This window comes from Phoxinus phoxinus, assembly GCF_949152265.1.
Source record: "Phoxinus phoxinus genome assembly, chromosome: 11".
NCBI classification, from domain to species: domain Eukaryota; kingdom Metazoa; phylum Chordata; class Actinopteri; order Cypriniformes; family Leuciscidae; genus Phoxinus; species Phoxinus phoxinus.
In genome coordinates, this window is record NC_136886.1 from 1,597,133 (window position 1) to 1,625,065 (window position 27,933).

Here is a 27,933-nt window from a genome sequence, read left to right on the forward strand (position 1 = left end):
GTCGTTCCTCTCTTTCTTCATCAGTGTTTCTCTCTTTCTTCATCAGTGTTTCTCTCTTTCTTCTCTCCATGTCTCGTCACTCCCGCAAAACCACAGCTCTCCTCAGAGTCTTTTCCAAACCGGCCTGGCGTCTGTCTCCCCCTTATAACACCCTTTTGTGTGTGTGTGTGTGTGTGTGTGTGAGAGAGAGAGATATCAAAATATAGACCTACAGTGGCCCCAAAAAGAACTTGAGGAGAACTGACACTCACACTAGATTCAAACACACTTCAGACCCGATGAAGAACAGCGACATTAGTGAAGGAAAAAAGCATTTGAGACAGATTATCAATCACATTCACATTCATAGATTTTTATTAATGACTTCAGTGTTCACATTACAGTAAATTCAGGATGATTCCCTGGGAAAAGTGTCTCAATATACGTGAATTCACCCCTTCATTTTGCAGATACTGTATTGTGCAAATTAAGTAAAGAGCTGCACACTAAACATAAACTATTAAATAAATGAGTGACGCAGATACATCCTTATACATGTCAACAAAAAAAACTCCCAAAGTGTAACGTTTAAGTTATTGCAATTGTACATTCATCTAAACACATCAAAAAAAACTTGCTTCAATAGTTTTGGTTCAAAATATTCAACAACATCTCAAATGAACAGAATACACACATATGTCATGCACACAGTTACTAATTGCCTTACGATTGGCTTTATATGCAAGTATAGCACCACTAAGTGGACAAACTTTAACATTGCAAGTATGTCAATTATAGTCATAATCTGTGGTGCTATAGTGGTCAAATCAATCTATATTTCATAGTTACATGGACAAAAATCCCACTAACTTTGTTTTTTATATATAAAATTTGTATTTTTTAACAAATACAATGCGCTTTACACATCTCTTAAAATTTACAAAAAATCTGGCATTAAAATGAATAGTGTAATACGATCAAATTATACCATAAAACAGACTATAAATTAAAATATATGTAATATTAAAATATAAAAGTTAATATATTCAAAGTGCCTTCCAAGATTGGTTATTATTTTATGATATTAATGTATAAGCTTATATGAACACATCTGATGGGTACAATGTTCCCTGATTTACCGTGGTAATGCATATATGTACAGTATATGAGCGCACATTTAACAATAAAGTAATAAAGCTACATAAAGAAACATCATCTTCTAGCAGTTCTGTGGGGTTTCTGAACCTGGATGTTCTGAGGATTCGACATTACACATCCTTTCTCCTGGTAATGATCCAGAAGTCTTCTCCACAAGACACTGCAGCGCAGCAAGTGCTCATTACCTGTCAAAATACAGGATTAGTTCACCCCAAAATGAAAATTTCCTGATAATTTACTCATTCCAGTGCCATCCAACATGTTCATGTCTTTCTTTCTTCAGTGGAAAAGAAATTAAAGGGGTCATGACATGAGAAACCAAATTTGCCTTGATCTTTTGGTATATAAGAGGTCTTTGTACCATTAAAACGTCCTGCAAGTTTCATAGCTTAAGATGTCCTCCCCATTATAAACGAATCATTTATTTAATCAAGCTCTAAATACAGCTCGCTCTGGATCCATGGTAAGAAGTGACGTCACGGTGTGAAGTGACGTCCCAGCGTTTGCATATGACCGCCTCCAGCGCAAGACAACTACGCTTAAAGCGCAAGACAACTACGCTCATTTCGTATCGTTGTCGCGCCTCACAAGTGTTCAGTCGCCGGACAGCGAGTGGGTCTGTGTACAGGGAAATGACGATGCCGCAGATGTGCTGTTCCTGGCTGTGGACAAACAACATCTGTGAATACACTGCGAAAGATCCAGTCGTCAGGGAAAAATGGATGCACTTTATTCTTTGTGGACGTCTCAGTCACGGCAGTGTTAGTTTAAGCGTTTGTTCTGTACATTTGAAGGATGACTGTTTTGAGAACAAATCCCAAAATGATGCTTGGCTTTGCCAGAAAACTGTTGCTCAAAGATAAGTCCGTGCCGACTATTCTGGGCTCAACAACGACGACGCAAACTGTAAGTAATGTGTTTAAAACTTTAAACTACTTTTTAAATACGCTGAATCCGCAAATCCTCTGGCTGGGGGCGTTAATAATTGATGCATAGGCACTGACGTTAGCCAATCATAACAGTGGGCGTTAACACTGAACTCTTAAAGGGGAAACACCCCCAAAACAGACCGTTTGAATCAGAGGATGAGAAACAGGGAAAAGGTCATAAATCACTACATTTTAAAAGTTTTTTGTAAAAAAAAACTATATAGTAATACTATAATTGCACCTAAGGGAACATAATAATAAAATAAAAAAACCCATGTCATTAACCCTTTAAGTTTTTTGAGGAAAACGTTTCAGGATTTTTCTCCACACAGTGGACTTCAATCGCAACCAACATGTTGAAGTCCAAATCAATGCAGTTTCAAAGGACTTTAAAGTGCTTCAAATGTCTCTCCTCGATCCCAGCTGAGTAATAGGGTCTTATCTAGTGAATTAATCTGTCATTTTCTAAAAAAAAAAAAAATGTATATACTTTTTAACCACAATTGTTAGTCTTGTGCTGGACTGCACGTGCCAGGCATGACGTCATCACGTTGGAATCACGTTTTAGTAAAAAGCGCTATATAAATAAAGGTGACTTGACTTGACATTGTGTTACTGACTATACTTGTCTTTAATAATGTTTGAAATTAATATTTGGTATAGTTTATTAGTTATTATTAGTTGTCGTGTAGGCTGATGATTTTTGTTCATGGTATTGCGCTGCAACAGAATGTTTTGCAAAAAGACAGAATAAATATTTGATATCTATGTCTGACTTTTTTTTTTTTATCATATTGGAATCTTATAATAATAAGCAATTTTATAAGTAGAATCATAATTGGAATCGCTAAAATTCAAACGATACCCAACCCTTCATAAGAGACAAAAATGGCTCTGATGTGTGCATTATTTTGCGTAATTCAAATAGCAGGTGTAACGGATCAAATTGTATTAAATTCACACATTATTGATTTGTTTATTCATCAGTAAACTGACCAATGATGCACATCCCTTCTTGTGCCCTGGTAATGCCCACGTTAACCTGGTGTGGGTCCATGATGAATCCAAGCCGTTTCATAATCCAGGATTTCGTTGGATATCTCTCTATGTCAGACTTTGGACAGGAGCGCACAGTTGACATGATGACATATTTCCATTCACTTCCTGTGGCCAAACAAACAAACGAGAAAAGATCAGAAATCATATTGGCTATATACGCCTTAATACAGAAACAAACAATATCAAGTGTAAAAACATTTATAAACACAGCTTAGAAAGTATGAATGCCTTGCTCAATATTTACAAAGTTAAAACAAGCTCTACTTAGTTGTGCCCTACACATTCATTTATGTTATGCATACATGCATATATTTTTAATGTTCTATCATGGGTCCAGAATGGTCCATTGATGTAAAATGGGATTTGTTAAAAATGTTATTACCTTGACTCCGCATTATGGTGTTGACTGTGATGCCACTTATACCATTATAGAAAAGGGAGTCATTAATGTTCCTAACTTGAGCATTATATGGTGTGAGAATGGCGATGTCCTTCGTCTGTATCCCAGCCTCAGTCAAAAGAATGGCGATCCGCACCTGTTGGAAGAATGATTATCACTCAGTGTTACAGCAAAATGTTTTTTTAATGAATGAACGAACGAATAAATAAATACATTTTAAATGAATAAAAAAAGTGAATTTTAATTGGTGAAAAAGTGGGATTTAAAACATTAAAAAAATTGTGGTAGAAATAGGTAGGGCTTAGACGTTTAAATATAATTTTTTTATTTATTACATTATTTTATTTATCTTATGATTTTCCATATGTCTCTTTGATATTGTAAGACGAGTTGGTCACGTGATGTCTTTTACTTTTTACAACGCTGATCTATATCAACAGACATCTGGATATTTACGTTTTATAAATAATTTTACGGAGATGTTTTTATAATCAATATAGCTTTTTATTTACAGTTACGCTCTGTTGTTAGATAAATATACGTCCAATAACGTCCGGATATGTCCTAAATTTGAATGTTGCGAAAATAGACTGTAAAAAAATAGGTTACGAAGCGCGCGCTTGAGGAGTCGTCGTCATGTCTCCTAGGCAACTTAACCGACAACACTTGTCAGTTGCCGCTCAACATCACGGACTGAGGAGAATCTGTCAGAAGAGTGTAAATCTAATGCTCTCTGCATCATCACAGTTTAAGTTATTAGGTAAGTAAGTTTAAAAATATCATTTTTTTGGTGAAAATAACTGAAGTTACACATAATATGTTCGTTATTTGTAAATGGTTGTCGTGTTTTGTACGTTTTATTTTGACTCATGCGTTAAAGATGGATGAAACCTCCTGTGGATGTGTCAGTCTTCAGGTTAAAATAATGATTCTACTTTGAGACCATTGTTTAGTCACAGTGACTATTTTGAATCGCAAGATGGCGCTAATGAACTATTCTAGCTCCTGTTATAGAAACCATGGAGCGAAATGAGACAAAAGTGGCAACTACTATGTGAAATATCTAAATTAGCGATCATCATAAGCGGTTTCTAGGACAGTAGGGTCAGTGGATATTTGAGGCTTAGCCCAGACATTTGAATGTATGAAACCATATTTTAAATATCGTAATAATATGCTATGTAGGAGTATGCAAAGGTTTTAGGTGTATGATCTTAGATAATAGTTCCTTCTCTTACTTTCTAAACAAACACATGTACTATTATACCTGTAGCAACCTAGAAAATGAAAGAACCCCCCAAATAAACTGCATCATGTGTGTAAATTAATAGGCAATTGAATAGAGTTTAATTTGCACTGTAGCCCAAAATACACAATTTCAGCCTACCGCACTTCTAACTTACCACTTCTTCTGCCTCTTCCACATTTGCCTTTGAATTTTCATTCCCATGTTCAGTCGAGACCACCAGACTTTTCTCCTTTCCTTCAACATGACCAAAGACTATGCTTGTTTGCCTTGATTTAGCATGGAAGAGACTTGGTTTGGATCGAGTTCCTGTTTTTAACTTTCCTGCATAGAACTCCTTAGATGGAAATGCACAGATGTCTTCTTGCTGTAAGAGACAAGATGTGTAAAATACATTATAATTTAAACTACCGGTAAGTGAAACTATAACAATAGAACTGCTGGGGTGTAATTGATTAGATCGTTGTTTAATATCACTAGATAACTAATAATATTGCTAAATAAAAAACAACATAACCTCCCTTTTTAGACACTTAAAGCAAAGAAACAACAACTGAAAGAAATGTGTACAATGTTAAAGCTATATTCTGATAATTTATTACCATTCTGTACTGAGTGTCAAGCATGAATGCTCTCTCCATGTAACGTTCGAAAAGAGATCTGCTCATTCCCAATCGCTCCACCACATCACAGTGCACTACAGGTTGCAGCTGCATATGATCGCCCAGAAGAACAATCTACAACAAGAAAAGAATAGTTTAAGAACCCAGAAGTGGATTCAACTACAGTAATGCATGTTGTAATCAATGCAAACAGTGAAAATAGAATACTATCCGTTTTACCCATATTGATGTGAATGTTAAGGTAAAGCCTCCAGCGACCTTTAATGTGTGTTATTAAAGTTCCTATAAGACAAGTCAATTCAGTCGGCGGCCGTCTTTGAAATGCCTCTCAGCTCCTATCTTTTTGAATGGGGAAACATCAAACTCTCCAAAATATTTCGCCAGGCTTACGATTAAATTTCATATTTAAAATCACCAATGAAATCTGACAACAACTGTCTCATAAATGTTGTTTCTAAAAGCTCGAATCATGACAAAAAACTATTTTTTTCAGGCTGGATCAAGCTAATGTGCATGCGCAGTGGAAGCGCGCATCTGACTGACTCTGGAGCTTCTAGCGGCAGCTGCAGTGACACAATGACTTTACCAATCTGCGATTGGCTCTTATTTAGAAGGTGGAACTTATTCCACCATTTTGAGCATTGAACTTTTCCCCATTCAAAACGATACGAGTCACGCGTCGTGTAATTCTATAGTCTTTGGTGTTATTCAACCAATCCATGCTGCTAATATCCAGGTTTTACTGTTTGTCTAAAAAGTTTGTCTAGAACTTTGGTTTGCATTCATACCTGCTCAGGTTTATGAGCCACTAGAGGAATAAAGGCTTCAGGTTCAGTTGCCATGGCACATTCATCAATGATGATCTGTTTTAAGTCGAGGGCGTCAGCTAAGGCAGGGTGTGAGGCTGCTGTGCAAGTGCACAAGATGACATCGTGCTGCAATAATTCGTGTTTTCGAGCCATTTTGAGGGTTTCTTTGTAGCTTTAAAACAAAAAAAGTTTTTGTTTTGAAACTCATGTGAACTTTAATACTTAGCCTATGTCCAAACTATTTCCAACAACAAGAAACAATAACCAAAAAGAGATATTGAGCCATACATACAGTTTTTTTTCTTCAGGAGTTAGTTGATCTCCTCTTCCGATTTTCAAATCAAATGCTTGTATTTGAGCGGAATATCTGTTGCCAGCCTTTCGAATCAGGTGGTGTAATGCAATGGAACTAATAAAACAGCAACAATAAACATGTGTTAATGGAAATCAAGGTTTACATACACACACACACACACACACACACACACACACACACACACACACACACACACACACACACACACACACACACACACACACAATTATTATATCCACACCCAAATAAGTGATTAATGAACAATATTTGGGGAATACCTGAGTTCTGTGTTTGGTTTTTCCCCTCTTTTAGAATTGCGTGACAGCTTCAGATTGCAGTCTGGGTAAGGAAACTCCAACATCTCCATCTGAACACTGTAGATTCTGAGAGGTCGAACATCTCTTCTCAGTTTTAGGAGGTGACCTGCAACATATTTGAATAACCAGTTAAATTTGCTGTGATCATCGGTCAGGAAATGTTCTTTAAAAGGGAATCAAGTAACTTCTGCATCCCTAGTGACCAAAGTCCAGATTTACTAACAGATTGCGCCAGTACACACACTATTTTGGCACTTGACACTACTGTCAGGATTTACTAAAGATACGCAGTGAAAAATTAGCGCTGAAAAGTAGGGATGGGAATTGAAAACCGGTTCCACTCGAGAACCAGTTCTAAGTTTTATGAACCATCGATATTGTATGCCTTCGACGTAAACGAGTCCTCTTATCGATGCTCCTGCTCCGAGTCCAGCCATACAGACCGTGAACCCTTTTGTCCCACGGCGTCCTACGCATCTGTGCATCATGACGTCAAAGCAATTTGAGCAAAGGAGGGAATCATGTAGAGGAAGATACAATCTAAAGCTTGGCTTTATTTTACTATACGAGACGAAAATTATGCTGTTTGCAATAACTGCAAGGCTGTTATTTTGTTATTTCGTGCTTAAACATATACCCGTGTGTGGCGAGCAGGACGAGGTCGAGGGCCGTGAGAGAATGGCGCGAGGCCAGTGGCGTGATTACTGATGAGCGACACCTGCGCGACGTACCGGTCTCGTATCTCTCACGGAGGAGCGGAAGCATAAAAGGAGGAGCGACGACAGTGGAGATCGAGACCGCCGTCCTCCCACGGCACTCGACCTCGTCCTGCTCGCCACACCATGGTACTAAATTTCAGGAATGTCTTGTTTTTGATCCTCAGCGTACAACTGCCCAAGTTAGCAGCACCATAACTTCTGTTGAACAGGGTAATGTAATGTTAAATATCACTAGCGTCTTACAAATAACAGGCATATTCTAGGAAAACACTGTATTATGTATAACTATTCCATCTTTTTTTTATAGAGAGTAGTTTTAATTCTATTTTAGGAGGAAGAGTTTCTGACCTGTATGCTTGTTTACAGGAGATTTTATTTATTTTGTAAATCTTATTTATTATTCAGTTTGCTTAGTCAAGTGTAAGCTCTAAAACAAATAAAAACACTTGTTTTTTTGCCGAAAAAGCATATGACTACTTTTTTCCACACAGTGCTATCAGGAATCAATAAGAGAATCGTTAAAGAATCAGATCAATAAGCATAATCGTCAGTGGCATTGATATTGATAAAATCAATTCCCATCCCTACTGAAAAGGCATGGACAGTGTTATTTTGGCAGCTGACCTTATTGCATGCATTTGTAGGAGTTTCCCTCTTAGGCTCAAAATTCATGGGAGGAGAGTATTTAAATTAATCATGCAACCCCCAAAAAGCACGTCTTAAACCAGATGCTAACTAATAGGTTGCGTTGGTTATTATGGAAATGATCTGACTGCGTCTGTGTTCTTTAATTTGCACGTTGTCAATAGATAACGCGCAGAACTTTCCACTCTCATCTCCGCTTTTTTGGAATTGTGCTTTCATGCTAATTTTCCCTGTTTAGTAAATCTGGCCCCAAATGTCATAAATAATAATTGGCTATATGGAATAGCATGCTAGATATTACTATACTGCTTTTACTATTTCTGCAATATTTACAGTGCATACTTCTGAATATAAAAAATTCTGAATATTTGAATGACCTACTACTTTTGCCAATATGCAAAACAAATTTTTTTTTTACACGATTTGCAAAATTTACCTGCTACAACATCAACAGATTTATTTGAAGGGCCACAGTACAGAATAGCTCTCTTCTTTTGTGAACTGGAGGTTGGAAGCTGTTGGATATTCTTGAGCATCCAGTACACGATATGGACACCAACGACAGTTTTTCCAGTCCCTGTGAAAATGCACAACAATAATATAGAAGGAAAGGACTACAACTTACAATAGCCTTAAGAAGGTCAGATAATATCTCTCACCTGGTGGTCCTTGGATAAGAGTGAACGGGTTGGTCAATGCTTCTCTTATAGCTTTACATTGACTGTTGTTTAGATCAGAAAAGCCAGAAGGGAGATAATTGGCAATCTCAAATCTGGCTGAGTTCTGCTCCAGATTTGTACATCCTTTGAGGAGATAAATATAGTGTTAAACAAAATTAAACTACATTTGAAGAGATTTTGAAAATAAAATGGCCCATACTGTAGCCTAATGGCGCTTTTCCACTGCACAGTACCAGCTCGCCTTGGCTCGCCTCACCTCGACTCGACTCGCCTCTGTTTGGTTTTCCACTGTGTAAAAGTTGTACCAGTACCTGCTTCCAGGTACTTTTTTTCGTATCACCTCCGGCGAGGTTCTAAGCGAGCCGAGGCGAGCTGAGGCGATACTAAAACGTGACGTGACACACGGGAGACTGCTGATTGGTCAGAGAGAATCGTCACTATTCACTGCGTCATCATTGCACGCGCCAGACGGAGTATCCTGAATAACCCCGGCATTTTTAAATAGTTTTGCCAGAGATTGCGTGATATACCCATTACTAATATTATGTAAAACAGCATACACTCGATTTCCTCCATTGTCCTGTGTGTGTGGGTAGCGGGTGCGTGTCGCGTCGCTATGACGACCACCAGGTACTATTGTGGAAGTACTATGCAATGGAAAACGGAGCGAAACGCGAGCCGAGCCGAGCCGAGACGAGCTGAGTCGAGTCGAGCTGGTACTGGTAATGGAAAAGCGCCATAAGTCACTATAGTTTGAAATATAGGCTGTATGCAAGATGTTACAAAGAAGCATTAAAAGTGAAACTGTAGTACCTCCTCCAGAGTTGGTTTTCCTGCCCATGGCAATCATTTTCACAAGGTTGTTAGCTTTGGTTAGACTGCTAATTGCATTCTCTTTGCGCCTGCAAAAGAAATTAAATAGCAAAACAATTAATGAAGCTTATATTGTTTGAAGATGTGTTCATAATCTAAGGACACACATTAAACTATACCATTGATAAATATACTCAAAAGAGTAGCTTTAAAATGAATAAGTCTGTATTTTTGAACATTTTAGTCAGCTATAGTATATATGATTTGTAGCCTTACACATCTGGCAGAAGCTTTGTAATCAGCTCCAGAGTAAACCTTGTCCTCTCGCAGAATATCGCTTCTGGAATATTTTTCATAGGCATGTGGTTAATCAGAAAATCAATTCGTAAGTTCTTTGGTTCTTTGGAGTCTGTTTCTTCAACTTCTGTAATTATGCCATGGGTCACCCAAGTGATAGAAGGAACATCCATGAGAGCGGTGCACTGATTGTTTTCCAGAAAGGGACCACTCTGACTTTGGTGAATCCTAGTTCGAATGCAGAGAAAACTTTCCCTCAGGTCACATTCAATAGACCACTGAGATTTCTTGTCAAGTGGGAGGAGAAAAAAACCTTTAAGCTTTTTTTGAGGGGAGGTTTCCCATTTCAAGGCAACATCTTCAATAAGAATGCTCTCATTTTCGGCCACAGCATTGGAGGCTGACTCCATTTCACACAAAGGCTTCCATATTGCCTGATAATCCATGTACGAGTTGTATGAATTCCTTGATGAGTGGAATGCATACTTTGAAAAACTCATGATAGGATCTTTCACATGCTCCAAGCAAATCTCAAATTTTGGATGCACAACAAACAGCTGAATTGCTGGTGTCAAAAACCCTCGAGCTGTGGCTGTACCTAGCTGCACCTCGACTGCCTCACCTTGCTTTATTCTCAGAGAAAGTTCGGCATAATGCTCAGAGTGCGTGGAATCAGAATTTTCATAACTTTCAGTGTTTCTCAGTCTTTCCTGCAATTGTCTTGTATGGGTTCTTGAGCTATTTTCAAGCTCCTCGATCAGGGGAAACATTATGTCCCAATTTTCTTCTCTAACAGCAGCTGCTAGGCATTTCCAGGTGTTCCTAGGGACATAGGCCATGGCTGAGTTGGGATTTTGTTTTTTGACCTCGGCATGGATGTGAGGATTGGAGAAAGAATATATTCTTCTCACCCATTTCAAGGTCATCCAGTTGTTTGTTTCATCAAACTGTGGTTGATCTGCCAGCTGAAGATCCCTGTACATGATGTCTAAGTTTTCTGATAAAGAGTCTCTATGAAGTGGGAAGGATACTCTGAAGTTTGACCCTGACGGATTGAGCTCAACAATGTACGCCACCTTCCTTTCACTTTGAGTCGACAATTTTAAAGCAAAATGTAGAGCATTCGCTTTCCTCTCATATGCTGACTGTTGATCATTTTTCCTGGAAAATTCCATGCAAGACAGGTTAATGTCATGAGCTGTGTACTTATTGTTTGTCTTGTCGATCACAGAGTGAAGAAGGCGCTGCACAATAACATCTATGTATCTACGGGCTGGAGATGAGGCCCATGTATAGCTGTCAAGATCTAAATCATAGTGCCCAATTCTTGAGACATGTGTTGAGTTTGAGCGCAGAATACATGCTTTGTGAAACAGTCTCCTAAATGCAATAGCAAAAGGGAGAAGTTGGGGGTGAATGTCATCAGTTGCAACAAAGTCAATTATTTTGTAGACATTTTTTTGCTCTGCTGCTGTCTTCAGGCATCTCAAAAGTGATTTCAATATAGAGAAGGTTTCAGAATCAGAAATGTCAGGCTGAGGGTTTGGCATGGCTGTGTACCGAATCAAACCTTGGTTATTCAGTTCACGAGACACTTGTTCACTCTCATGAGCTCGACTTGAGAAATGAACAGACAGTGGAATCAAGGAGGCATTTTTGTCAAAAAGGTCAGAAATCTTTTCACTTTTTGGCCTGTCCTGACATCTCAGTGGAGTTATGCTCCTCGTTGTTTCATCAAACAGAAGGCGTTCAGCAACTGTGTGGTTAAACATGATCATCAGCTCTTCCACCATTTGGTGAGATCGTCGTCTTCCAAGGGTTACGTCCTCATCTGGCTGTTTGTAGCACCAGCTTTCCTGTTTCCTGTATTTCCTGTGAACTTCAGCAAAGTGCCATGCTTTCACAAGGCAGATTTCAAGCAGGTCAGAATGCTGATGATTGTTTTCAAGGATGTCCTCAGCTTCATCATAGGAAAACTTCCTATTGGAGTGAATGATGGACTTACAAATTAATCTTTTCTTTATGTGATTTGTCTTTGTATCTACTTGTATTATCAAGGAGATGGCTCGTCTGTCATGGTTTGGGATTAAACTGAAGAAATTGGCACTCAATTCTTTAGGGAACATGTATGTTGGCTCCTCCCCACGTTGATAGAAAGTAGTGCACAGCTGTCTTGCATATTTGTCCAGTTCACTGTCTTTAGCTACAAAGCTTGCAACATCAGAAATGTGAACTCCTATTTCATAGCACTCACCTAAATCCCGTACACTGATTGCATCATCAAGGTCTTGTGAATCGGCAGGATCAATGGTGAATGTTGGGAGCATGCGATAATCTTTTCGTCCATCTTCAGATAAATTGAGACCTTGAAAGTCTTGGATTTGTTTTTTCAAAGATGTAGAAAGTGTCCTCCTCAACTGGAACTCTATTCTGAGTACATGCAATCCATCATCTAAAGTTGTTATTTTTGGAAACAGTCCCACAACAATCCCCAAGGGATATCTGCAATAATGTTTCCACTGAAGGATTTTGACAACAAAAAGATATTTTCTGTGTGCTTCATTGACTTTAATGAACTTGATGTTGTCAAGATTTCTCACAGCAATGTGGTTTGGTTTGTCTTTGTAAAATGGTGTGTAGATTTTGGAGATGCAATTATTGATAGGTGTCATCACTTGACTGTCATATCTTTCAAGGGTGCAGACAAATTCTTTGACAGTATCTACACTTTCAAGGACGTTGATTACTTTTCCCATAGGGCGATCTGATTTCTCACTCAGGATCTCCACTGTTACTTTGTCTCCAGGGAATGCCTGTCCGATGTTTTTTCTTCCCTTGATATCAATTCTCAGAGTAGGCTCGTCAAGTGGTCTTGCATAAGCTTGGTAGAAGCTCTCTATGACTACCTCACAGCATTTGTGGATGGTAGAGTTAGTCAACAATTGCTCTTCATCTGCTTCTGTAATCTGGTTGTTCACATTACTGACAAGATGCCCATCGGTAAAAATGGGAAATAAGCCTTCCTCTGTCAATGCAACATTGATGTCTTTGCTCTCATCAAGAAGCTCTTGAAGTATTGGGTCTTCTGTGTCTAGTATTTCAGATGTAGTTGATTCACTATCACTACTCTCTTCATCCTCACTTCTGCAGAGCTCAGATATCTCAAGGAGATCTTGTTTTAAAGAATCCAAGCTAAAGTCATGGGCACTTCCCTTGTTGATGCAGTACTCTATATAAGATCTCCATAGTCTCCAGCACATACCGAACTGATGGCAAGAAATTGCAGCTGCATCTCCAACAACAATTATTTGGGATTGGGCTCTTGTCATAACAGTATTCAACACACGCATGTCATTGAAAAACTCAAGACAGTTCCGGTCCGTCTCCAATAGGCTGTCCTTGGTGTGCACAGTGGAAATCACAATGACTCTGAATTGTTTTCCTGCAAAACATGGGAAAAGGCATTATGCTCTGTGAATCCTAACCATGAATACTAGTATGTTTGCACATAATCATTGCATAGCATTACATTTGAGTAACCTTGAGTAACATCATCCTTACCTTGCACATTTTCGGCATTCTCCACAGTGAAACGGCGCAGTCCAAGCTCACGCAGTCTTTGCCGTATTTGCAACACCTGAAACACAAAAGAGGCAAAAGCATCTGGTCTAAACACACTGATGCTAATTGAATGAATAAGCAGCATGACATTAATAAAAAACATAATATAAATTGGTGTATAACAATATGCTTGATACCTGTCTGCCTTGAGAAAGGACACAGACTGATTCAGGATCTTTATCACCCCACTCTTGCGGCCACTCCTCCAATATTCCTTGAACAATGTCAACAACACTTCGAATTTGTTCTGGATTGAACCAGGACATGCTTGTTGAATCCAAATAGCATTCTCCCCTTACATGATGGAACTGCAAGGCATGCTGGTGTGGATGAGGAGGCACTTCTCCTTTAGCCTTGATCACATCGGTCTTTCCCACATAAAAATGTGTTGACACAAAATCCACAATGTCCTTTGTGGAACGGTAATTTTCATTGAATATGATTCGGCTTTGTTTGGAAGCACTGTTGTTTTCAGCTTGGTAGTAATAGAAGAGGCGATTGAGCAGGGTATGTTCTGAGCATTTGTCTTGTCTCACAGAGAAGAGCTTGGGTCCCATCTGCATGTGATCTCCTGCTAAAACAACACGTGTATTTTTACCAGCCAAGCCCAATGCCATAAGAGCCTCACACTCCAACATCTGAGAAGCTTCATCAATCAGAATGTGGCTGAAGTAGTTTTCAGGTAGCTTCATGTCATGGAACAAACGAGCCAGTGCAGTTGTTGTTATGATGATTCTTGTGTAATCTAGAACAGCTTTATCAGGAAACTCAAATTGATTGCCGGCTTCGGATAAATGGCAGTACGGTAGAATGATAGGATCAGTGGATCTGAGATTGCTTTCCATTGCCTTGATTCTCAAAGGTCTGGCTTCATGATGAACAGCATATTCATGGAAATGACCTTTTATGTAAAGATCAGCTGAACTGCATTGGGAAAAAATAGATAAATAATAGGAGCTGGTACAATTAAACCTTTAGAACAATGCATTTGGCAGACATTTTTATGCAAAGGGACATTGCCTTCAAGGTATTCATTTTATCAGCTTATGAATAATCTACTGTTTGAGCTACAGGAATGCAAATTTATTTTAAACAAATGTTGACACATATGTAGTGTTTTGAATGTTGGCGTGCCAGTGCCCCCACATTGTTTTTTTAACAATGGTGGTCCACCAGCTATGCCAGAACCAAACAAGCACTAACCAGCATAAATCAGCATTGAATTTCAAGTTATTCTGAGTATTCTGTGACACAGAATTGCGATGCCTTACCTGTTTGTGTGTGTGCAAATCAGGATTTTGTTCTGTGGTTGCTGCACAAGAACCTGGGCCATCTTTGCAAGGGTTCGAGTTTTCCCTGTTCCAAAAGGTCCATAAATCAACAAAGGTGGGATACTGCTTCTGTTGTCCGTTACACCCAGGACAAAGTTCATTGCTGCTTGCTGCTTCTCATTTAACTCTCTGGGATCTGACTGGCAAGAAATACAGAAGTTGATGTTTTTCAGATCAGGCAAAACTTTGTCCAAGTCGGGGAGATCATCAATGGCCTTGTGCATCTCACAGAACCATAGACGATTTATTTGGAACTGGACTTCCATCTCACATTGCTCTTCATTCTGCAGATTTAGATCAGTGCAGCAGTGTTTGGAAAGCTGTAGATGTACTTTTGTATCAGTGGTAGTGTCTTTCAGAAATGTAGCCTCGTAAATAGGCCCAAGATAATTATTGTTGTTGACGACACGAACAAGAGATCTGATAGCATGTCTTTTCACTAAGAAACCTTGAGGGGCATCAGGAGTGAGTGGGTGAGACAAAGGCACAGCAGCAAAAAGTTCCCCCGTATTAGGGAATTTCAATCCAAACCTGTAATCAAACAGTTCATTTTTCAACTGCACAGTCCCTCGTAGATTCAGCCTGAAAATATTTTGGAACAAGGAGAGTACATTAGAGTTGTTATAAATTGCAATAGTCAAATATTGTATTTAGACTTAAACATATACTGTACCTGGAAAGCAGTTCACCTTCCTCCTTTTCCTCCTGGTATAAAAAATTGTGCATGCTCTGTTTGTAATTCCCACGGTTAATCAAACTGATTGACTGGAGTTCCTTGACGAGTGGGTATCTGTTTAGCAGCTCTCTTTGTGCCTCATCTCTTTCAACAAAAGGAATGACTTCCAGGCTTTCCTCATCCCAGGGCTCAAGATCCCTGGCAGTCTCTGGTTCTTCTTGCAGAACCTCAGGTGCTGGACATCTTCCCTGACACTCATCCTCTCCAACTCTGACCTTGAGTTTTTGTCGCAGTACGGGTCTCGTATTGAAGTCAAACACTACCCACTGCTCATAGAGGCCTGGTTGGTCAGATTTGAAGGTCACTGGGATTTCATACACTGCAGAAACAATTTACAGTCATTATTTGAATATATTTTTTAAATGAATAAGTAAGGTTTCTTTCTAGGTTTTATAAGAAACATTCAATCTTCACCTTCATTATTCTTTTTAAACCAAGCACTAGTGGAATATGACAGTTCCGCATGAGGGTCTTTGCTGAGGCTGAATTTCGCCCCCTGTTCCCGTCTGAGTAAAGCAATCACTTCTAGAGGTTCCTGGAGGGATTTAAGTCAAATTGATAGTACAGATCAATGTCTTTGCAGATGTGGCTATCCAACACTACCAACATTACATATTTTTACATTACTTTAATCATCAAAATAACCCTAGTGAAAAGAAAAATGTATTTGAAATACATTTATTTAATGCTAAGTATACTACAAATACATTTAAATGTACTTAATATAAATACCCTGCAATTGCACTTTTCGAATACTAAATTGGTAAGTCTGCTTAATTGGAACAACTAATTTTGTACTTAATGCACTTTAGTCCAGAAATAGTGGTGAGTATATCTTCCAACTAAAGATATACTTAAGTATATTTGATTGTGTGTAAGTGGAACTATTGCAACTATACTTTAGGCACACTTTAAATATATTGCATTTAAAGATATTATACAGAGATCATACTATTCTTACTAAGAGTGATATTAAAACACTTTTTAGGCTTCTTATAATATATCAGTGAGTCTTAAGCGATATGTCAGTAAATATGTTAATGGATTTCTAGTATACTATAAGTTTTCACCTGGATAATTTAAGCCATTTTTAAAGTTATACAAGATTCCACTGATTTTTAAAGTCGATTTAATGAAATTTAAGTTGAAATTACTTATACAGCTTAGTTGATTCTACTTACTGTATAATTTTTAGGCAGCAACTTTTTAGATTACAGAGCTGTTTACATAATCCCAAAAATTGGATTATGCATCATTACACATTTACCCCACACAAAATATAGACTTTAACTTCAACTTGAGCTTATTAACTTGCAATTAACTTCAAGTTATAAACTTGAATCTTTTTTTTCTTCTCATAAGGATAAGGTATTTCTCAGGGTTCGTTGATCATGATCAAGAGGCACAAAACACTGCTTTGAACCCCATAATTCCTAAAAAACCAAGAGAACATATTGTAGTATCATTAGTTAATGCACAAACCTTAGAAATAATGGTAAAACTCCATGTACACTGTATTCCCTTTTTCCTTACATAGACACTGTCTAAATCGGGGTCACAGATGATAGAAACATCAGGAAGGGTGTCGCTGACCTGCAGGAATATTGATTCACTGTTTATGATGTTGTAAAAAGCAAATATGTACAGTAATAATCAAGCTTTGGATTTAAATATACGCTAAATAATTTAGCATCAGCCAATGAAATAAAATCGTTAGCATTGTGCCACTAATGACATTATTATACACTGTTCATTACTGTATGGCCCACTTACAATAATTTTCTTGTTGTCGCTGTGCCTGTATTCCTCCAAAAGAATGTCCTGATAGGACAGCAATCCCAGCTCGGCTGCATCCCTGGCTTTTTTCCGTGTAGCCTTGATTCTTCTTTGCCATTCATGGAGTTCCTCTTGACTGTGTGCCTTTGTGCAATTATCTCCATACTCGCATATCAGGGATCTATGGGAGGACATTTTATTGGCTTCTTTACTGCAACGAAACTGGATCAACACTGAACTGACTACAGTGACACTTTTTTTCTTTATAGAGCTGCTCTACAGTCGATTTGAACCATTTAATCATTATTTCCCTGTTGATCACTGTAAACTGATGACTGTTTGCACTGTATTTTAGTTCCTTTTTATTCTAAACTGTTTTAATTGTTCTTATTTCTTTTGATTCTCTTGATCCTCCTTTTTATTCTAAACTGAACTCAAATGGCACTGAGAAGTGGGTAAGAGATGAAACCATGCTGATGATCTGGGTCTGTGGTGGAGGAGTGAGTTTGACGTGATTAAACTCCAGGTTCTGGATGCTGGTATCAGATACTGGATATATGGTACTGGATTGATTCCATTCCTAGAGCTTCCGAACAAATGGGTTTTTGGGGTTTGGACTGATGGGGCAGTGAACCCGAGGTTACCCCTTTTTAGGGGAAAATCGGGTCCAATAGATTCCTTAGGCGTGCCGAAATAACACAACAGACAGTGTAATCACCATTAGGGATGTTGACCGTTTGACCGATGGTTGACCGTATCAACGTTAACAGATCAAAGTTGTTGGTAAAAAAAGAAAGAAAAGTGATCTCTAAATTAGGCTATTATAGACAGTGGACTAAACGCTACTACAGTTGGCATCTCATTCCAAGATCTTTTTGTGTGAAGTGAACAAATCCCTCACACTCAATTTTTCATAACTCGCCTGTTTGTACTTAATAGACCAATAAAAACATTTGGCGCGAGGTCACAGCGTTTGGGTTCGCGCGCTCACAAAGTTTGCGAAAAGTAAAGGCTACAGGCTAACACACTCGAGGTTAGCGCCAGGGCAGACGACAGGAGGAAGCGTGCGAGTAAGAGTAGTGTGTGGGACCATTTCACCAATGCCTTTATTTTCAACGCGATCACCTTGTACCCAAACCATTTCAAAACTAAGGAGCCATTTGTCCTCCGATTATACAAGCTCCTCTGCGCCGCGTTTGCGGGACTCATGTTTCGCGCTGTAGGGGGTTTAAAAAAAGTGACGTGAATGGAAGGGCGGCGCCGGGGCAGTGTGTGTGTGTGAGAGGGGCAGTGTGTGTGTGTGAGGGGCAGTGTGTGTGTGTGTGTGTGACGTCCCTGTCGGTCCTTCCTTGTTTTGTGTGTGTGTGGATGTGTGTTGTGGTTGATTGTCTGCAGGTGACTGCAGCTGATTGCGGCGTGATGGGGAACACCAGTGCGCAGTTTCTTCATCCCTACAAAAGCTGTCGGGTTGTGGTTGGCGGGGTGTCTTCTGCTCGGGCTCGGCGCGGCTGTTCCTGACGGTTTCGCATCGATACAACTAGCGGGGAATGGCCGACCGACGGCTTAATTAAAAGAATAATGTGAAATAAAGTGCAGATGTTAGTAATGTAAACGTATTCGTTCTCTCCTTATTTTGCGCTGACTCTTTGGAAGCGTAACATGGGGGCTCGGCCGAAATATTCATAGTTTTTTTTTTTTTTTCTCCTCTGTAAGTTGGTAAGTAGACAACAGTTTGGATTGTTGTTTGTTTTGGATTTGTATTGTTTGGGATTGGTTTTGGCGAGATCATTTGAATCGAATTTGTGTATAGGCTATTTTGTTATATTTTGGCTTGTGAAATTAGTAGGAGAGACGAGTGCATTTATTTTTTAGTAGTAGACTATTTGTGCGCAACTGTAGCTATTGGATTTAGTGGAATGCCGTGGGTCTAACTTCACTGTTAGGTTTTAGCGGCATTTCCTTTCGTGGGATGTGTCGGGTTTTTTGTTGTTTTTGTTTTGGGCAGATCAGTGGTTAGAGCTTAGTCTCGGGAGCACGCCGAGGTTGGAGGGAATCGCCGATTTAATTGGTTGTTCTGCTCGACTTGCGGTATCAGGTGCATAAAAACCCGCCACTGTATGCTTGAAGATTAGGGTCTACTTAGTTAGAGTTTTTTTTTTGTTTATTATTTTTTGTAGGGAGGGTGTGAAGTTGGATCCCCAGGGCATCTTTTTGTGGTTGTGCAGTTGTGGTAGTTCAGTAAGACTTCATTTGTTTGTTTTAAAGAGCTATGTTGTATGGAATTATTCATTGGGCTATAAAGTAGGCTGATTAATAAATATGACATCTATCGAAATAATTGGATTTATTGAGAGTCCGTCTGAGCAAGGGTTAAATTTATTAACGAAAGATCAGTTGATTGAAGTTGCAGTGCATTATGGGGTCAGTCTGTCCACGAATGATAAAAAATTGAAAGAGAGTATTCGAACGGTTTTAAAGGGTGCACTTGTAAATGAAGGAATTATGTCGTCTGTAGCAGAGGTGGTAGATTTACCGGGAACTATTTCTCCGTCTGTAACGCTGTCGTTTGAGCAACAAAAAGAATTAGTTCTTCTCCAAATGGAACAGCGTAAAATGGAGTTTCAGATGGAAATTGAGAAGAGAAAACTAGAACAGGAGACTATGTTGGCACAGCAGGTTTTAGAAAAAAGAAAGTTAGATATGGAACAACAGCGTCTTGACCTTATGAAAGAGGGTAAGGTAAGAATGTGGCGTGAAGGTGATCTACATGAAGGGGTGGAGAGTGGTCTGCTTGCTCCTAATTTTAATGTGGCAGCAAATTTGCGGTTGATGCCTTTGTTTGATGAGGAGGATGTAGATACTTTTTTTGTGTTATTTGAACGGGTTGCGGATAAACAAAAATGGCCTGAAACAGAACGCACCTTGATGTTACAATGTGTTCTGATGGGTAAGGCGCAGAGAGCTTATTCTGCTTTGAGCTGGTCTGATAGTCAGAATTATGAGAAGGTTAAAAGTGCCGTTCTTAAAGCATATGAAATGGTCCCGGAGGCATATCGCCGGAAATTTCGTGGGTTGAGGAAACGTTCTGCTCAAACACACGTAGAATTGGCACGTGAGTTAGGATTGTGGTTTATACGTTGGTGCAGTGCATCTGCGGTGGAGTCGTATGAGGAGCTTGTCAATTTGCTTGTTTTGGAGCAGTTTAAGAACACGCTGCCAAGTCAAACGGCTGTGTATATTGCAGAGCGTAAGGTGTCTACAGCGGCTGAAGCAGCAGTTTTAGCAGATGAATATGAGTTGATACATGGATCCTGCTTTGGTGTTGGCCGCTTGGAGGATGAAGGTACTGGGAAAAGGTTGGCTTTGTCGAATCAGTCTTCAGGTATGTCTACATCCTCACGTTATGGTAATACGAGATTGGTGGGTAATTCCGATTTGGTTCTAATTTGTAACTATTGTCTCGGTCATGGTCACTGGAAGAAAGATTGCCCTGTACTTAAAGTAAAAGATCGAAACCGCTATAGTATGCCCAAGCCATCGGCGTTGGCTGCTGTAGTTCCCATGAATGGTGGTCCAGTTCCCCCGTGCTTCGCATCAGATGTGGGAGAAATTAACAAAACTGGTTGTTCAAATTTTGAGTTTTTACCTTTTGTTTCTGATGGTTTTGTGTCACTTCCGCAGGGTGAGAGAGTTCCGGTGAAAATTTTGCGAGACACTGGTGCTTCGGTTTCTTTTATTTTGGGATCGGTTCTGCCTTTCTCAAATGAAACATTTACTGGTGATTCTCTGTTGATTCGTGGAATAGGTATGACTAAAATGTCTGTACCTTTACATAAGGTTGTTTTGTATTCCCATTTAATTCAAGGTGAAGTTGAATTGGGGGTGAGATCAGCTCTTCCAGTGCAAGGGATTTCAGTGATTCTGGGTAACAATCTGGCTGGGGGGCGGGTTTGGAGTGATGTGTCCTTACCTTTGATTGTTTCGTCCAAACCTGTTTCTACTGGAGATATTGATGAGAGTGTGCGGAGTTTATCTGATGTTTTTTCAGCATGTGCGGTTACGCGTGCGGCTAGTCAAGCTGCTGCGACTACAAAGAGTGCAGAACCGTCTCGGGCAGATGAAGGCATCTTGTGGCCACATGCTCTTCTCTCAGTGTCTCCGGGTGAGTTGATTAAGGAACAAAAGACCGATTCCACTCTTGATGTTCTATTTTCACAGGTAATGACCGACGACAGTGCTGCACAGGGGTATTTTATTCGTGGGGGAATTTTGGTAAGAAAATGGACACCTCAAGTCAAAGCGTTCCTGAAGGAATCTGTGGTCCAAGTAGTAATTCCGACGCTGTTTCGTTCGATGGTGCTGAAACTCGCTCATGATGACTTATCTGGACATATTGGAGTGAAGAAGACTTACAACCGTGTGATGCGTAATTTCTTTTGGCCTCGCCTAAAACGCGATGTGTCCAAATATATACGAACGTGCCATACATGTCAGGTGATGGGTAAGCCTAATCAAAATCCAAAGCCGGTTCCTTTGCTACCGATTCTCGCTGGGGGTGAACCGTTTAATCACCTCATAGTGGACTGTGTTGGACCTTTGCCCCGTTCTAAATCGGGCAGTGAATATTTGCTGACCATTATGTGTCAGGTTACGCGGTATCCTGCTGCTTTTGGGTTAAGGTCAATCACGGCAAAATCTGTGATTAAAGCATTGTCTCAATTTATGTCGGTTTTCGGAATACCTAAAATCATACAGTCGGATCAGGGTACTAATTTCACTTCTGGTGTGTTTGAGGAAGTTTTACGCCAACTTAACATTAAGCATAATATATCAACGTCGTATCATCCGCAAAGTCAGGGTGCGTTAGAACGCTTTCATCAGTCACTTAAGTCCTTATTACGTGCGTACTGTACGGAATTGGATCGAGATTGGGAGGAAGGCTTACTCTGGCTTATGTTAGCGGCCAGAGAAGTGACTCAGGAGAGTACTGGGTTTAGCCCTAATGAACTCGTTTTTGGGCATACTGTTCGTGGGCCGTTAGCGGTTTTGCGAGATGGCTGGGTGCCTACTGAACCACCGAAGAAGTTGACCGAATACGTGGATGGTTTTAAAAGGCGTCTTTTTGAAGCGGTTAAAGTGGCGAAGGTGAACCTGGAACAGGCACAATCCAAAATGAAACGTTTGTATGATCGCAGGACGGAAACTCGTTCTTTTTGTGTGGGTGATCAGGTATTGGCCTTGTTGCCGGTTGTTTCATCTCCGTTTAAAGCTAGGTTTGCCGGTCCTTACGTAATTTTACGACGGGAATCTAATGAAAATTATGTCATCAGTACGCCAGAGAGAAGAACTAAAACCCGGTTATGTCATGTGAATTTGCTAAAGTCTTATTATGTGCGGGAAGGACGGCCATCATCTCATGAAACCGGTTCTGTTGCTTTGTCCGTGGATCAGAGCTCAGCAATGGACGGGTTGCCTTTGATCGATTATGAGGAGGCCATAGAACCGGAAGACTGTGTTCTGTGTCCTCGGTTAAGTAATTCGGAAACTTTGAGAGATTTGTCAATGTTCCTGGAACATCTGCCTACTGAAAGGGGTTTTGAGTTGAGTAAGTTAATTCGGGAGTATTCGGCCTTGTTTTCCGATGTCCCTTCGCAGACGCATGTAGTACAGCATGATATTGATGTGGGTGATTCCCCTCCGATACGTCAGCGCTTTTATAGAGTACCGTGGGAGAAAAGGAAACAACTGGAGTTGGAGGTGGAGTATTTGATTGATAATAATCTAGCCGTTCCATCACTTTCAAGTTGGTCATCACCTTGTTTGTTAGTAAGGAAAAAGGATGGGACATCTAGATTCTGTACGGACTATAGAAAATTAAATGCGATTACTAAACCAGATTCGTTTCCGCTCCCACGTATTGAGGATTGCGTGGATCGGGTGGGTACAGCGAAATATCTTAGCAAGTTTGACTTGTTAAAAGGATATTGGCAGGTCCCGTTGACCGAACGTGCTCGAGAGATTGCTTCCTTTATTACTCCAGATGGGGCATATTCCTATAATGTTATGAGTTTCGGTCTGCGAAATGCCCCGGCCACATTTCAACGGTTAATGAATCGGGTGGTAGCTGGGCTTGAGGGGTGTGCGGTTTACTTGGACGATTTAGTTGTGTATAGTGATTCATGGGAGGAACATTTACTCCGAATTCAGGCTTTGTTCAACCGTTTGAAAGAGGCTCGGCTCACTGTAAACTTAGCGAAGTGTGAGTTCGCTCAGGCCACGGTGACATATCTTGGCAAGGTCGTTGGTCATGGCGTTGTTCGTCCAGTAGATGCAAAAATTGAGGCCATCAATAAGTATCCTTCGCCCTGTACGAAGCGGGAGTTGATGCGTTTCTTAGGTATGGTGGGGTACTATCGAAATTTTTGCATGAATTTTTCAGATATTGTTGCTCCATTGACTGATCTGTTGAAGGCGTCACGTACATTTGTGTGGAGTTCAATATGTCAAAATGTTTTTGAGAATGTCAAAGCACTTCTTACTAGTGCTCCAGTCCTTGCCGCTCCTCAGTGGGATAGATCGTTTAAGATGCATGTAGATGCTAGCAAGGTAGGAGCGGGAGCTGTCCTTTTACAGGATGATGATGAGGGAGTCGAACGCCCAGTATGTTTCTTTTCGAGGAAGTTCTTGTCATATCAGCTGAATTATTCAGTTATTGAAAAAGAGGCATTGGCGCTGGTTTGGGCACTTCAGCATTTTGACGTTTATGTGGGAGGGGGTGGTACGTCAGTTGTGATTTATTGTGATCATAATCCCCTTACGTTTTTGGCGACCCTTCAAAATCCTAATCAGAGGTTGATGCGCTGGTCATTATTTCTACAACCTTATAATTTGGAGATCCGCCATATAAAGGGAACTGAAAATGTTTTGGCGGATGCATTGTCCCGGGCACCTGTGTCTTAATAAAGACGGAGTAATACAGTAACTCTTGTGTTATCATGCTTTTCTTTTCCAGGTCGGGGAATAGTGTTGGCACGGTGGCTAAGGAGATGGGCTCTGACGCTGGGTCAGAGTGACCTCATTATGCTTGGATACATGGAGGTTCCTGCGGGGTGTGCCTTATAATTCGAGTTTTTTTATGGGGGAAGGTGTGACGTCCCTGTCGGTCCTTCCTTGTTTTGTGTGTGTGTGGATGTGTGTTGTGGTTGATTGTCTGCAGGTGACTGCAGCTGATTGCGGCGTGATGGGGAACACCAGTGCGCAGTTTCTTCATCCCTACAAAAGCTGTCGGGTTGTGGTTGGCGGGGTGTCTTCTGCTCGGGCTCGGCGCGGCTGTTCCTGACGGTTTCGCATCGATACAACTAGCGGGGAATGGCCGACCGACGGCTTAATTAAAAGAATAATGTGAAATAAAGTGCAGATGTTAGTAATGTAAACGTATTCGTTCTCTCCTTATTTTGCGCTGACTCTTTGGAAGCGTAACAGTGTGTGTGCGGGAGTGGCAGAGAGATGCGACAGAGTTGCGAAATTGCAGGCGCGGCTCGAAATGGCTGTTATTTCAAATAGCGTAGCATATTTTAAACTAATCGGTTAACCGGTTTCAAATGGCTAATTTACATTTAGTCATTTAGCCGACGCTTTTATCCAAAGCGACTTACAACTGAGGACTACAGCAAGCGAGTCATCGTGAAGAGGCAAAAATAACGCAATAAGTGCTCAAAATACAAAGTTCAGGCATTGCTCAGAGTAGCATAAGCCAAACAAGGGAGGATTAAAGAAAAAGTTTATTTTTTATTTTTTATGTCAAGTGCTCACGGAAGAGATGAGTTTTCAGTTGTCTTTTGAATATAATGAGGCTAATGATGGCTAATGACGCTCGGTGGTCGGTCAAGAATTTTTTTTTCGTTTTCGCCATCCCTAATCACCATGGGGAAAATCTCAGAGTAAAACTTTGAGTTGTGAAAAATATGATACGTCTGTGTTTTGCCAGATGATAATTTCTACTCTTTTAATTCATTTTATAACGGTTTTAATTTTCCTTGATTTTATTTTGTGATTATTTTAATTCCTTTTTTGTAAAGCACTTTGAATTGCCATTGTGTATGAAATGTGCAAGTAAATAAACATGCCTTGCCTAAAGCTGCTTTTGAAACCATGTATAAAGCGCTATAAAATAAAGATGACTGCTTTGACTTGCTTCGAAACAAGCAAACATCTATTGGCATGCATGTCAAACTTCATATAAATACCTTTCACATATTTTCAGGTCCTTGTATGTTGGTGGCGGATCACGGTACTTCCATTGCAGAGAAGTATCTTCAAAGATTAGTCTTCTGTGCTTCACCGTGAAACAATGGTTCATGAAGTCCTCGTCTGCTGGGAAGTGTTCCTGACATAACGTGCAGCTTCCTCTCTCTTGAGGCTTTACCTGCAGTGTCCTTTGGTTTCGTTTGATCACATTCACAAGCTGAGGAATTGTCAGATTGAAATCCTTAATGAAGTTCCACACTGATGCTTCCTCTTCGCTCCTAGCAAAGGAACATCTACTTCCATGTGTTGTGCATCCACGTTCTTCAGTGTAGTGCCAGCAAACCACATACTTATAAGGTCTGGGAAAGTCTGGCAGGGGAGCAACTGGCCTCCAAACTGAACTGGGACGTTTCCGCTGGACCAGTAAGATGTTTTCTGAGCAGGTATGGATGAACTGGTTAAGGGAGTATGAAATCGCACTGCGTTTTCTACAGCACTTCTTACATCTCACACACAGATTGAACGTCTCTTGTAATATTTGAAGGTTATGATGATTTCCTACAAGAGCCATGACTCAGAAGGCATGAAATTCCTGTGAAAAGAAATCATTTGTAATTAGAATAAGATTAATTTACTATGGAAAGCTCGTTTCCGCCACAGAATAAAACATTTTAAAAGATAATTACGAGTTTATATGTCGCAATTCTGACTTTATTTCTCAAGAGTTGCGAGATATAAACTTGCAATTGAGAGTTATAAAGTATATAAAAAATAAAATTTTGAGTTTATAAAAAAAACTTTTCCCCTCAGAATTGAAAGTTTATATCTCACAATTCTGACTTTATAACTTTATTTATAACTGACTTTATTTTTTTAACACACAATAAAAAATAAAATAATATTTTTTTTTATTCTGTGGTGGAAACAAGCTTCCATAATTTACACATTTTTGCTTTTAAACACGTAATATTACACATTTTGATTAACTTTTACTTCCTTCTGAATACATTAACATCAGTTGTAAGGAACATATATTTACACAGTTTCACATCTATAAAAACAGTGGTAGTTAAAAATGGTCAGCCAGTCAACACAAAGTTTATGATAGGCTAAATGTAAAAACAAACGCTGAGTAAGTGCAGTTATGACAATAATTTCTCCACAGAACAATTTCTTAACTGTATTTAAGGTTATATAAGCTGCTGATTAAACTAAACACCGTATAACAGTAATTTACTTTTACTCGTTTAGCTCACCCTCTTTTAAAGGAACAGTTCTGTAATGTTTTATGAGTATACGACTTGTTTTCTTCCGTGTGTAACACAAAAGGGGATGTTTAGCAGAGTGAGAGACTCAGTCACCATTCACTGTTGCTGTAAATGGTGACTGAAGCTGATATACACACAGATGATATTTTTCACGACTTTTTTCCCACTAAATAATAAACGGTTCACAAAAAGAATCGGGTAACATGAATTAGTAATGCATAGAGTCATCTTACCTTCATATAAAAGGTGTTCTGATATGCCACGATCTTCCTGTAACACTGGATGTTGGGTATCTTCCCAGAGGCGTTTAGGATATTTATAGATGTTGCTTAGTGACGCTGGCTAAGCCACTCCCTTCTAGAATTATGGAATAAGTTTCCTTTTCCAGGACTGTGTGTGTGTGTGTGTGTGTGTGTGTGTGTGTGTACGGAACAGTGCAAATGCAGCTTTAGCTTTCAGTTTCAATACTGATGAAAACAACAGGAAGCATCAGCTTCGGGTTAACAGAATCACAAATAAACAAGTTGCATGGGTATACAATTCATGTAGATATTATAAATATGTTATTTGCTGTTAAAAAAAAAATATTGGAACATAAAGTGTGCATTTTTAAACCATGAAGTAAGCACACATTTGACATGTTTTCCACATTGCACAATTTTTTTTTAACAAAATATTTCAGAATGGAACTTATCTAGTTAAACTGACCATTGTATTTCGCGTATTTAAAATGTGTAACAAGGACCTAATGATGAAAGAAAATAAGGATTATATGGTAAATAGCCACACACTCTCATTAAATGTGGGGAACACTTTAAATGCAAAGCTAAATAACTGACATTTTTAGAACCAATTAGTGCTGAAGTTGTTAAGATCAAATTGAAATAAGGTTTCAAATGTTGTCAAATTAAAATACTGACATGGAGGAAACTGATAAATTTGGTTGGAAATGAAACTAAAACTT

The 27,933-nt window shown here is 39.5% G+C and overlaps 2 protein-coding genes across 2 annotated transcripts; one reads left to right on the forward strand and one right to left on the reverse strand.

Moving 5' to 3' along the window:
• Positions 1–326: 326 nt before the first annotated feature.
• On the reverse strand, positions 327–27,447 carry helz2a (helicase with zinc finger 2a). Its single transcript, XM_079629693.1, has 21 exons — positions 27,203–27,447; positions 25,701–26,293; positions 17,452–17,635; positions 17,161–17,271; positions 16,093–16,213; positions 15,616–15,997; positions 14,883–15,524; positions 13,749–14,535; positions 13,552–13,627; positions 9,970–13,432; positions 9,694–9,782; positions 8,860–9,003; positions 8,637–8,777; positions 6,798–6,942; positions 6,496–6,612; positions 6,183–6,375; positions 5,374–5,508; positions 4,929–5,138; positions 3,508–3,661; positions 3,063–3,230; positions 327–1,322 (listed from the first exon to the last, which is right to left on the reverse strand). The coding sequence occupies exons 2-21, from the start codon at positions 26,270–26,272 to the stop codon at positions 1,192–1,194; spliced, it is 7,965 nt and encodes a 2,654-aa protein (XP_079485819.1). The 5' UTR covers positions 26,273–26,293; positions 27,203–27,447; the 3' UTR covers positions 327–1,191.
• On the forward strand, positions 19,169–24,720 carry LOC307007559 (uncharacterized protein). The gene is made up of 2 exons (XM_079629694.1): positions 19,169–21,616; positions 24,467–24,720. Exons 1-2 carry the CDS (start codon positions 19,774–19,776, stop codon positions 24,574–24,576), a joined length of 1,953 nt encoding a protein of 650 aa, XP_079485820.1. The 5' UTR covers positions 19,169–19,773; the 3' UTR covers positions 24,577–24,720.
• Positions 27,448–27,933: the final 486 nt, after the last annotated feature.

What these genes read in the sequence shown, in the direction of transcription:
- LOC307007559 (XM_079629694.1), top strand. Translation starts at nt 19,774, where the DNA reads ATGACATCTATCGAAATAATTGGATTTATTGAGAGTCCGTCTGAGCAA. An exon ending in TCTTCTCTCAGTGTCTCCGG is followed by an intron (nt 21,617 to 24,466) that starts GTGAGTTGATTA and finishes TTTCTTTTCCAG; the next exon opens with GTCGGGGAATAGTGTTGGCA.
- helz2a (XM_079629693.1), bottom strand. Translation starts at nt 26,272, where the DNA reads ATGGCTCTTGTAGGAAATCATCATAACCTTCAAATATTACAAGAGACG. An exon ending in TCTTATCCAAGGACCACCAG is followed by an intron (nt 8,778 to 8,859) that starts GTGAGAGATATT and finishes GCATTTTCACAG; the next exon opens with GGACTGGAAAAACTGTCGTT. An exon ending in ATCTGTTGATGTTGTAGCAG is followed by an intron (nt 6,943 to 8,636) that starts GTAAATTTTGCA and finishes AATATGTTGCAG; the next exon opens with GTCACCTCCTAAAACTGAGA.